At 39.2% G+C, this 12100-nt stretch overlaps 1 protein-coding gene across 1 annotated transcript in view; it reads left to right on the top strand.

Moving 5' to 3' along the window:
- The window catches only part of csmd2 (CUB and Sushi multiple domains 2), a 208064-nt gene that overhangs the window by 115833 nt on the left and 80131 nt on the right, over positions 1 to 12100 (top strand). Inside the window, 7 exon segments of the mRNA XM_035681968.1 lie at positions 2300 to 2494; positions 4085 to 4223; positions 5227 to 5414; positions 6146 to 6334; positions 6936 to 7052; positions 7582 to 7797; positions 8700 to 8888. Of these exon segments, the coding sequence (XP_035537861.1) occupies positions 2300 to 2494; positions 4085 to 4223; positions 5227 to 5414; positions 6146 to 6334; positions 6936 to 7052; positions 7582 to 7797; positions 8700 to 8888 (1233 nt within the window).

The raw sequence follows: 12100 nt of genomic DNA, 5'->3' as shown, positions 1-12100 counted from the left end.
TTCATAGCTATTGGCAGAAAGGGAATATAATATGCTTTTATTAGTGTATTATCACCTGAAAATAAGAATCATTATGTTTTTGTCACCTTAGAATGAGAATATTTACAGACGTTGTGGGTCATGTTTCTACAGTAACCCAGAAGGGACAAACCAAACACTGGCTCTAGATTGTGGTGTGTGCCACCGTAGTTGTTCCTCCGAGTTTCTCTCTTTGTGTATATATATATTTATTTATATTTATTTATATTTATTATTATGATTATTATGATTATTATTATTTATTTAATTTATGCATTCTTCTTGGGAATATCATTAATATTTGTGTTAGTATAGTAGTGTATTATATATTGTGTCATTCACATACAATACCCTACCCACATGGACATTTTTCAGACAAGAACATTACTTCTTACATAACATGCAAGCAAAAAACTTTTTTTCTGTTCAAAACTCAACAAATAAAATCTTTTTTATAATCATCCAACCATAAAAACTCATCAGAAATGAATGACATTTTACTAAAATGTGTTGCCCCTAAATCATCACATGAGCAGCTGTAGAACATGAATATATCCTTGACTTTTTTGTTAACTTCTGCTTTATGAAGAGCTCTACTCTGTAGTCGCTTTTTACGAGCTAGTGTGTTCGCAAGTTAAGTTTCAATCATCAACAGTCCATCTTTCGTTGTAGATTAAAAAAAAAAGTGAATCGTTGTTTATAGTTTTGAAAATAATAGATGAATCATAATAAAATAAACATTTTACCTCACTAATGCAGGGATGTGCATGCAAAAGGTTTCACTTACAGATCTCTTTAGTGAGCATATGTTCAGGCTGTTTTAAATCGGCGTCATCTCACATTTATGTTTGAAGTTTGGAGGTTCTCATCCTACTAGTAATTATAATAGGTGTATTAGTATTAATATTATCACGCCTAATAATAAATGAGGCATGACACAAAATGTCTGTTCTGGGGCTATACTTTACACCTGCTATGTAGTCGATCATGTTTTTATATGGACTATTTAGACCACATCTTTAACACAGTATTGATCGTTTACCAACTGATTGTTTTATTCATGAAATCATTTAATCCAGTGTACTGAGGTGGATGGTGTGTAAATTCTTACTCTGGAATTCCTGTTTTTTTCTTTGTAAAACCATTTATGCTGTAGCTAAAATATCATACCTCAGCCTACCCAGAATTCTTTTGGGCCCTCGCTGTAGCTCATTTGCAGACATGCCATCAACGCAACCCAGGTGCCTCTGTAAAGCCACAATGCGGACAACACATGGCGGCTAATGCATTAATTAGCAAGTTAGATGAATAAATAAATAACCAATGCAGTGTGGTGAATTAATGTCAGGAGCAGTTAATTGAAGATGACAGTTAGTTCCTGAGAACAGTGTCATCTAACTGCAGGACTGTTTTTTGGGGTCTGTGGGGCTGAGCGGACAACTTCCATCATTCACGCTAATTAAGAACATGCCAAACTGTATTGAGGGGATTTTTGTCACGTTAATAAATAAGATGATCGTGATGGATGAGGTGTGGCTGGCGCTCTGTTTGGGTCCAGTGGATCTAGAAGAGGGATTCATCAACACCTACATGTGTCACCTACCCGTATGTGTGTACCAGAGTGAGAGCGAGAGAGTAAGTGATAAAGATAGTAGCGCAGGTGATGTATTTGTTTACATGCCTTGTTCCAGGGTTATGCCTCTTCTCGTGTGACTGCATTTCTTCGTGGCCTTTCTAACTGGTTTCTACTCAAAGTTTTATTGAGAGTCCTGATAGATAAAGTTTTGAGGACGTATGAAAACAATTTCCCCTGTTTATTTACTCCACCTATCATTGAGCAGCGTCATCTGGCGCTGGATATCTGCATACGGTGTGGTTTCCCACCCTCTGGAATCACTGCAGCAGGGAGAATCAATGTGACTCACTAAGTGAAACAAATTTCTTCTCGTTAAACGCTGGCATTGCTAAATGCTGACAGTAGAAAAAAAAGTTTTGTCAAGAAACTTGGGTAATTATTTTAGAATCTCCATGGAAATTAGCATCTTTGGAGAGAAAAAGTAATATGTGACAAGGATTAATACCAGCAGAATTACAGGTGACCTGTTCTTTTGTGTTTTCAAAGGATGACACTTTTTGTTTCTTTTTTTCCTTTTAATACCATAAACCAGCTTTTAGGGTTTTTTTAAAATGATTTTTATCTTCTGTGACTGAGGGAACACTCTCACCTCAAACTTATGTGTTCTCCTCCACACTAACCCCATATCCTCTCTGCATTTTCAAGCATTCCGCCATAATGAGTGCCCAGACCCTGGTGTGCCAGTGAATGGGAAGCGCTTTGGTGAGAGCCTTCAGCTAGGCAGTTCCATCTCATTCCTGTGCGAGGAGGGCTTTGTTAAGACCCACGGCTCCCAAACCATCTCTTGCATTCTCAAGGATGGTAATGTGGTCTGGGATAATGCGGTTCCCCGCTGTGAAGGTGAGTAAGGGAGGTGTTACCCTTTGTGACTGCCATCCTACAACATGTTTTTGGATATTTGTTATCTACTGACCATTTTAGGTACAATCAATAAGAAGAAAGTGGCATGAGATGAAGGTTCTTGCTGGGCACACACATGACCCATATGCATCTGACACAGGCTTTAATATTAGTTGTAAATACTAACAAAATGAGAGGGATTTATTCTGAATTTTTTTATCCAATATCACGCACCGGGCCGTTATGTCTGAGCTGGCAGAGTTAGCTGTATGGCTCAGACAAATCCACATATTACCGGGGTAAATATGCAGAGGATTTAAGTCATTAAGCATATCTTTCCTTCTGAAAGCATTTATCCTGTGGTCTAGCACCTCATTAGCTAGGTACCCACTAAGTTATAGCTTATATACAGCTGTTATAAACCAATAAAATGGGAGTAGGTTTGTTTTTAATGTTCACTCTAGCTAGTAATACAGCATGCACTGCATCTCAGGATTGTAAAGAGTAATAGGGAAGACCAGAAATCAAATTAAAAAAAACTGATTTGACGCTTATTTTGGGTTGCATTATTTCAGTTTGTTTGAAATCATTGATTTGAAATAATTTGAATGTTCAGGATCACTAAGGTGTGACTGAAAGGTGCATATTTCTGGTGGTAATACAGAAGGAATGTCCTTTCAAGCATCTGATGCTGCAAACTTGCTGTGCTTACATACAGATTGCTGAACCATCCATTTACCCTTCTCTAACTCAATATTCAATGAACTATTTCCAGCAAACCAGAAAAGGCCAATATAGCTGACAAAGCTAAGATTAAGCAGCTGAGGTTCTTGGACATTGGTAGGCTAGAACATCAAGCAGAGACATAGCTAGGAGGACTCTTAAGAGTCCTAATCAGGTTCACTATTCATGATACGCAAAGGAGAAACCATTATTAAAACATGTCACTTCCCCCTGTGTGCCACAGCAGCTTTGTATTCCTCTGAGACCATCTATCATACCCCTGCGTTTGTAGCGTAATGCGTTTTATAGATGTCCTTCAGTATGCTGAGTTGGCTGATTAAATCATTCCACTTCAAAGGGAGCGAGGAGTTGGCACTGTAACTAAGCCGTCCACTGTGCCTGTGTGTTCTGGTTAAGGATAGGCAGTTAAAGAGATGCACAGCAAAGTGAGCAGTAACAAAGCTGAGGGTATGGGAGAGGGGTTGATGTGCTCAAGTGTCTTTTGTGTCGGCGATGTTCCCTTTTCTCTGTTTGATGAAGATGACAGCAGCACCTTTTGTAGGAGGGGTTTGATGACAGATTGAAATACAACAGCATAAGGGAGGAAATGTGCACGCACGGATACGTAACGCACGCCCTTGTGCACGTATGAAAACAGACATACGTACAATAATAGGAAAATGGTTAACCTTGAAGTGAGCTTTCAGCAATTCACATTAGATAGCCCCTGTCAGTAGAAGAAATGGGATGAACCCCCGGCTGAAGATCACCTATAGACGTTGTCATACATCAGCTGGGAAAGACATACATAATTCAATCTCTATCTTCTCTTTCCCTCTATCTCTATTTCTTCTCTCTCTCGGTTAGCCCCATGCGGAGGGGATCTGAAGGCTCCCAGCGGGATCATCCTCTCCCCTGGCTGGCCAGAACTCTATAAAGAGGCCCTTAACTGTGAATGGATCATTGAGGCTCCTCCAGGCTACCCCATCAAGATCATCTTCGACAAGTGAGTCACCCCGATAGCAACCACTGTCGCGTCACTCTTTTTTACATTTTTTTTTCTTCTGAATAAACTTGGGCTTTTCTTGCTTTTATCTTTTCATGATTTCAACATGTGTTCACATTTATATCTGCTTTCTATTGCTAAAATACTCCTCCTCTGTCCCTCTGTCTTCCCTTTCTGATGGGATGCAGGAGATCTAATGTATATCAACATACACCCCCAAATAAGCTAACATCATGTTTTATTTAGTAATGCTCACGAATGGGAATTTGATCCTTTCATTTGATACCCCCCTCCCTGAAGATCCACAGACATCCTTACAGTTTAGACACACACATACACACACAGAAACTGCACCAGACCTGCAATTTTCTAAATGTACATGCATATATAGTGGAGATGATCTGTCAAGGGGAACTGGAGAGATGGGAGAGAAGGTAATTTGTCCTGATGTTTGAGAGAGAGAGAGAGAGAGAGAGAGAGAGAGTGAGAGAGTTAGACATACAGTCGTAGGATCAAACGGTACATTAGTGTTTCACTAAGGCTCATCCTTGCGAGCCCATCTCATCGTCCCTGCCACAATAGCACGCCATGCAAAATGAATACAACATAAATGTTTGTTGCTCTTTAATTTTTATGTAACATCAATAAAATATCACAAACCGCTTCATTTAGATGACATGGTTCTGAATCTAAGCAATTTATTCATGGCTTTGAAGATGAAGTGGCTCTGGCAACAAAGACGGAAACACACAAGCATGCACACACACACACACAGTTCACAGATGCACTCACCAAAGCGTGCCAAATGTCTCAGGATTTTCTAAAACTCACCATTTGCAAATTGGAAATAATAAAATGTAACCCTCCCGTTTTCAGAATGTTTGTTAATATAATACTGTTCACCCAGCCCCACCACTGAAGCTGATGACAGTTAACCATGACACAAGACATTTTATAGACTGCAAAAGCATAAGCCTTGTTCAACTTATTTCTCTGTTCTCAGGTTCCGCACTGAAGTCAACTATGATGTCCTTGAGGTGCGCGATGGCCGCTTTCCATCTTCACCTCTAATTGGTAGTTACCAGGGCACCCAGGTTCCACAGTTCCTCATCAGCACCTCCAACTTCCTGTATCTCCTCTTCTCGACTGACAAGAGCCACTCTGACATTGGCTTCCGCATACGTTACGAAAGTAAGGGCTTCGATCTTGTGAATACACAAAGGCAAATTTACACCCAAAGATGGAGCATAGATTTACTGTTAAGGGAGAGCTTGTTTACCAGCGGTTCACAAAGCCTAATAGAAATTAATCTATTACAGACCTATTCGGTCTTGGTTGTAAATACAATCTCTGCAGGCTCTCAATTTCACCATGAAGCCATTCTCATTAGAACACCTAAGTAAAGTAGTAAAGTAAAGTAAATGGGGTGAGATTATTCTGTCAGATATCCTTGCCATTACACACATTGCCATGCTCAAGATTCCATATACACATATCACATGTATACACACACACACACAATATTTTCCTACACCCCAGGCTTCACTCATGCTGTAAATTCACCCCTAAGACAGACCTATGCTCGTTTCTACCTGTGTAGCTCACGCTGGTAGCCTTTTGCACTTTCTCTGTGGTAAATCTCTGCAAACCTTCAATAATTCACTATGGACGTTACTTAGGCAGAAACTATGCAAAGTGGAGCGGGAAAGAGTGCTGAAACTTCTCGTTGGTTTATTCCTGTTGAAAAAGGATGTTCAAGTTAATAATTTATCAGCATTGCTTTGGGAAAGCAAACTGCCTTTTAACATTTCTTGACCTCCACTGACCTATAGAAAATAGGATATAATCCTAATTCTTTAGATTTTCAGTATGTATGTCTCTGTGTCATTGATCATGTGTCTTTTTGTGTCTTTCCTCTTTAGCCCTGCAGTTACAGTCAGATCACTGCGTGGACCCCGGTATACCTGTCAACGGACAGCGACATGGCAATGACTTCTACGTGGGCGCTTTGGTGACATTTAGCTGTGAGGCAGGGTACACACTTAGTGACACAGAGCCATTAGAATGTGAACCCAATTTTCAGTGGAGCCGCCCCCTGCCTAGCTGTGATGGTACGTTCCATAATATTGACCTAGAAATTAATAGTTTCCTGCCAGATTTCCTCTTATTCATGAATGGAATTAAAGCTAAATTCATTGTTGTACGTTGCTCCAGACGAAACATGAGAAATCGTTTTGAGCACTTTGCTTCATATTGCATCACATTTAGATTGCTATATATTCCTGAGTTATTATAAAATCCATATAAGATGAGAACGTTTCTTTCAACGACTCTTATTTTAGACTTTAAAAGTTTCTGCCTCATTTCATCATAAATGTTTTATATGTACGGTGGTGAGCTTACCCTTTGATGTTTCCCTTTTTCCTCATCTGTAAATGCTTTTATATTTAAGGATAGTATTGATTTCTGCCCACTCTGTAATGATATTGATGATACCACTCTCTCCTTTTTATGCTGTCTTGAAGGGCACCTCTTGTAAAATGCATTTTACCGTATTGTAAATGCTCAGACAAGTTTTGCCATTTTTTGGGGGAAAATGTATCTTTGTCTTCATCCAGTCTGTTTTGCCCTTTCTGATTTTGCCTCTCTGCTCTCCTTTTATTTCTCTCCTTCATCCATCTCCTGCTGTGTCTATTTGCCCTGTGTCGCCAGCATTGTGCGGAGGTTATATCCAGGGCAACTTTGGTACCATCCTGTCACCTGGCTTCCCAGACTTTTACCCGCACAATCTGAACTGCACATGGATAATCGAGACCTCCCATGGCAAAGGTTAGCAGAGAAATTCAGTGTCAACACATGCAGCAGTCAAATTCAATTTCCCTTACAATGTCATTTCCCCCTACTGAGTGGCCTTTTTATTTTGCCGAACAAGCTGTCTTTGTAAGTCTGCAGCGCTGAGAGGCTGGCCTAGGGCTACAGCGCTACGGGACGACTCTCCACTCGTGTCACCTTTGGTAGAGCGCTCACATCCAATTGACACAGCCTTATTTGCGAATGCTCTCTGTGTGGTTGTAATGTCTTTGATAAGTAGTAGGGAAGGAAGACAGGGAATCGATGTTGTATGCATTGTGAAACAGATTTTACTTCACAGAAACCTCTAGGCCTGTTTCGGGTCACTTTAAGATGTCGACATGTAATTAGTTTTATTCCTTACTTAATTGCAAATTCCAGCTTGCAGGAATGCCTTTTTTTTATATAATAATGGGAAAACTAAGACTTCTAACTGACTTGTGCGATGATCAAAAATAAAGAAAATAAACACATTTTTAATTCAGATCTTCTTTCCTCTTTTATCCAGGTGTCCAGTTCACCTTCCACACCTTCCACCTTGAGAGCCCTCATGACCATTTGTTGGTGACAGAGAACGGTAGCTTCTCTCAGCCCCTGTGGAGACTGACAGGCTCTACACTGCCTCCGCCTCTAAGCGCAGGGCTGTTTGGAAACTACACAGCTCAGATCCGCTTCCTCTCTGACTTCTCTGTTTCCTACGAGGGATTCAACATCACTTTCTCAGGTTTGAATGGATTTAGTCATTCGAACTACGGAGAGACGAAAAGAGGGACAGCTGAAAGTGCTATTCACAGTACTGAGCCATAAATGAGCAAATCATTTAAATATGCTGGGAATAAAAGGATGGGAAAAGGAAAAGAAAGGTTACAACATTAAGCACTGCAATGCTTGCTTAAGGGGAGGCCACCATTTGACAAGAAGCAAATAATAATCTAGTATGTGTTCTAGAACTATGTAATTACAGCAACTCAAGAGTGAATAATGAAATGGTTAACATAAAAAGAATTGATTCAAGTAAATCAATTAGGATAGAGCACAGATGGCCTTTTACCTACTGAGAGCATCATTTCACATCTTTTTGCTCTCAAATCCTTCGATTTCTGAGACAGAATAAAAGGAATATTAAAACATAATACTATCACTGACAGCTTGAAATGCCAAATACCACATACGTTAAAAAATATGTAGCTTTACAGGAAGGATTAAAAGCTATGGCTTAATGGATGGAGGCCTTAATGTTGAGATGTTATACTTGGAATGGACCCTCAAAGGCACATGGTGCTTTATTCATTTTAATAAATTGCAAAAAATTACATGAGGTCTTATGTTGTTTATATGTGATCTGTGGTCAATATTTAATTCATGTAAGCAAGGTTTACCTTCCTGTTCATCAGTGGGAATAAATTCTCAGCCTTTCAAAGCAAAACCAGAAGTCTTAATCACTTCAATTAACACATATTATATAACATATATTCAATTCATATTCAAACATCAAAAGACATGGTATTAAATGCGATGTTATCTTCTACAAAAAGATGAAAGAAAACAGCTACAACAAAACAATGGATGTACTAATGCATCTTTAAACATGTATGTTTACACTTTATTCTGTCTCTGTTTTTCCAGAGTATGATTTGGAGCCATGCGAGGATCCTGGAATCCCTCCCTACAGTACCAGAAAAGGCCTGCAGTACGGAGTGGGCGACGCTCTCATTTTCTCCTGTTTCCCGGGTTACCGACTGGAGGGTCCGGCGAGGGTGATTTGCTTAGGGGGCAGGAGGCGGGTGTGGAGCTCCCCTCTGCCAAGGTGTGTTGGTAGGTGGTCACATGCTTTATTTTGGCTTTTGTCTTTCCCCCTCTACCCTCCTCATCATGCCATGTTGCCACACTAGCCTTTTCCCACACACCCACCCATTAAGAAATGTACAAAACTGTCAGTCACGTTGGAAGACGAGGCATTTCCCTTTCAATTCTCCTCATTATCTTCTCTCCATCCACCCACGTTTTGTCTCTTCATTGGACAGCTTCCCAGAAACAGCCTTTTTGACTTTGTCCAAATTATATAGAGCAGCAGCTCTAATGAGGATGATATTAAAAAGCTGAAATATGTTAATTATTGATGTTGCTTGCTGCTAATGGCTGAGAAACATGACGAACCAAACTGCAAAGATTTGGGTCAGTATGTTGATTCTGTGATGCACCAAACTTTAACAGCTGCGCTAGTATTTGGATATGAAAAACAACTGTATCCTGATGGTCCTAATGATAGATTAGACGCAAACCATGACGAGGATGGCTAGTTTCAGTATATCCAAAACACTGTTGAACAGTAACTCGAAAGGGGACCAACTGTGAACTTGCACATTTTCTTTGTTTTCCAAACATAGTAGAAGATTTTTACACTCTTTTGGAACTAAGTAATTACAGTTTACTACATATAAGTTGGTGAAGTCACGTTTTTTTTTTTTTTTTACCAGTAATATCTGATTTGTGTCTAAATGTTTGTTTTAAGTGTTCAGGCATGTGTAAAGTAGGTCCAACTGTTTCCTATTACCATTTACCTGACTACCTCCTTTGCTCCTGTTCTCATTGCATTTTTATCTGTAGGAATAATTTTTTTTTTGTTGTTTCCTGGTCTTTTTTTTACCTCTAAATTCATAAAAAAAAAGTTGACAGTGATGACACAATGTGTTATATTTCACACTGACAATTATATTCAGCATTATTTAAAAAATAAAATAGAAACAAAGAAATTGATACTTGTCCATCACCCACCTCATCCTACCTTACTCCATTCATAAAATTAAAATTCTGGGTACATTTGTGGTCATTTAAATTCCGGCAGCCATTTTTCTATAGGAAACTTTGCAGCCCTTATTTTTATTTATTTTTTTTTTTTTTTACACTTTCCCTGATTTGATTCAGAAAAAAGCAATTTTTAAAGGGACCTGAAATTACTGTTAATCATATTCAGATTGCATTGTGATTATGGTGATGTGCAACTCAACATTCAGGTATAGTCCCTGACCACATTCCCCTCCCCATAAGCTCTCCCATCTCCCTGTGCATGACTATACTAGTACTATCCATGAATAAATACACTCTGAGTTTCAAGCATATAGCGATTGACATGTCCTCTGCTCTTTCCAACAACACCACCACCACCTTCTCCCATTTTCTCTCTCTCTCTCTCTCTCCTTTCCTACCTCCCGACTCACCTCCCTCATTCACTTTTTTTTCTCTACCTTGTTCTTTTCTGAACAGGGACAACCATTCATCACAATTAGAGCCACTCACCTCGAACACACACACACACACACACACAGCAGACTATTGCGACCAGCTAGGAACCAAGCCAGAATTTAAAAAAATACAAAGAGTTCAAGAAAGTGATTGGACGACCATTTTTCTATTTTATTCTATTTTGTATAATTGTATTCTATTGTATTCATTCATCTACTGCAGACTCGTATGTGCTACCCCCTCTCTGATCTATTGGAATCCATTCTCTTCTGCATCAATAGTGGTTAATTGGTGTCACCTTGCAACTGTAATTAAGATTTTGACAGACTCGTTAATGGAGCACTGTAAAGTGTACTCAAACTGCTTTCCCCAAAGGTACACACACACACACACATACCTAGACGTACACATACATACAGTACACCTTTTGCACATTGTTCTTACTCCATTGGCAGGAAACGATATCCAGCCAAGCTCAGCTGTCGCTGTCCTTGTATCCATCACTGTCTCTGTGTCAGACAGAAAGAGAGACAGAGAGAGACAAGAGAGGCCAGAGAGAGAGAGAGAGAGAGAGAGAAGAGAGAGAGAGAGAGAGGTGAGAAGAGGGAGCAGCAGGAAGAGGACAGGTATGAGTTTAATTAATAGTCAGCTCAGACGACAACTTTAGTACCGCATAGTGATGCATGTCATTCATATTCATAAAATCCCACGTTACACCTTTTCTGTAATGCTTCTCCCGCTCTCATTTCCGCCCATGTATGATGAAAAAGATACGTAGCCACAAATACACAACAAAACGGCACAATGACAAAGTTGTAAACAATGTCATCATGGTCTACTTTTTTGTTTTTGTTGTTCTTTTTTACCTTGGCATAACAGGTAATAGATATGTTCAAAGTAAAACACAATCCTTCTGTGTTATCCGTGCTTTTATGATCATATCACATGCTATAATATCCTGCTGTGAAGGGTAATAGTAGTACTCTAATATTTTATGAATACGGTTGCAGTTATGGAGTTAGAACAGTGTTAGCAACAGCTAAAACAGTTAGCAACTGACAGCAATTACTAGCAGCAACAGCAGTGTGAGAGAAAGCAGTTTCCAGCATCAATGTCTTAAAAAAGGGTGAATGCAGTGTTAGTTCACCATTTCAGCCAATGGCTAGTGACTGCCTTGTAATTCCTTAACATAGGCTTGCTAGTGGCTAGCCAGCTACCAAGACCCAACAATAAATAAATAAGACAACTTTGGATTTACCAGAAGCCATATTCCTTCTTTTTTAGTGATGGCTAACCACCTTCCTTCACCTACAGTCCCAGCGGCAAGCTTAAAAATGTCCACTACCGGTCTCACTACTGAACACACAGAGATGAAATTGATACTAATCCTTATAGGACAGCAAATAAGCTCAACTCTCAACACAACAGAGCGTTAAAGGGATTAGTAAATGTAATTAGCCAATATAACACAGTGTACCATGAGATAATATAAATTTGTCAACCCCAGACATTTTTCTTTTCTGTTTATAACAGGAACGATAACCCTTTTGCATTTCTGGGTGTAGGCCATTCTGGACAATAATGGAAATCAATGAGCAGTACTGGTTGGTTGTTTAATCCATAAACAAACTATATTCCAATGGGAAAATTAAAACATATCCTACTGTGATAGAGGACCTATTGCCCACTTCTTGATTTATTTTCTAAATTTCAGTTATTATTTTAGTGAAATAATAATAATAATAATAATAATAATAATAATAATAAATAAATAAATAAAATTA

Source organism: Morone saxatilis, unplaced genomic scaffold, assembly GCF_004916995.1.
Source record: "Morone saxatilis isolate NCDOM2014 unplaced genomic scaffold, NCSU_SB_2.0 Contig9, whole genome shotgun sequence".
Classification (NCBI taxonomy): Eukaryota; Metazoa; Chordata; class Actinopteri; family Moronidae; genus Morone; species Morone saxatilis.
Note: the sequence above shows the minus strand (reverse complement) of the source record. Positions and strands in the feature narration are given on the sequence as shown.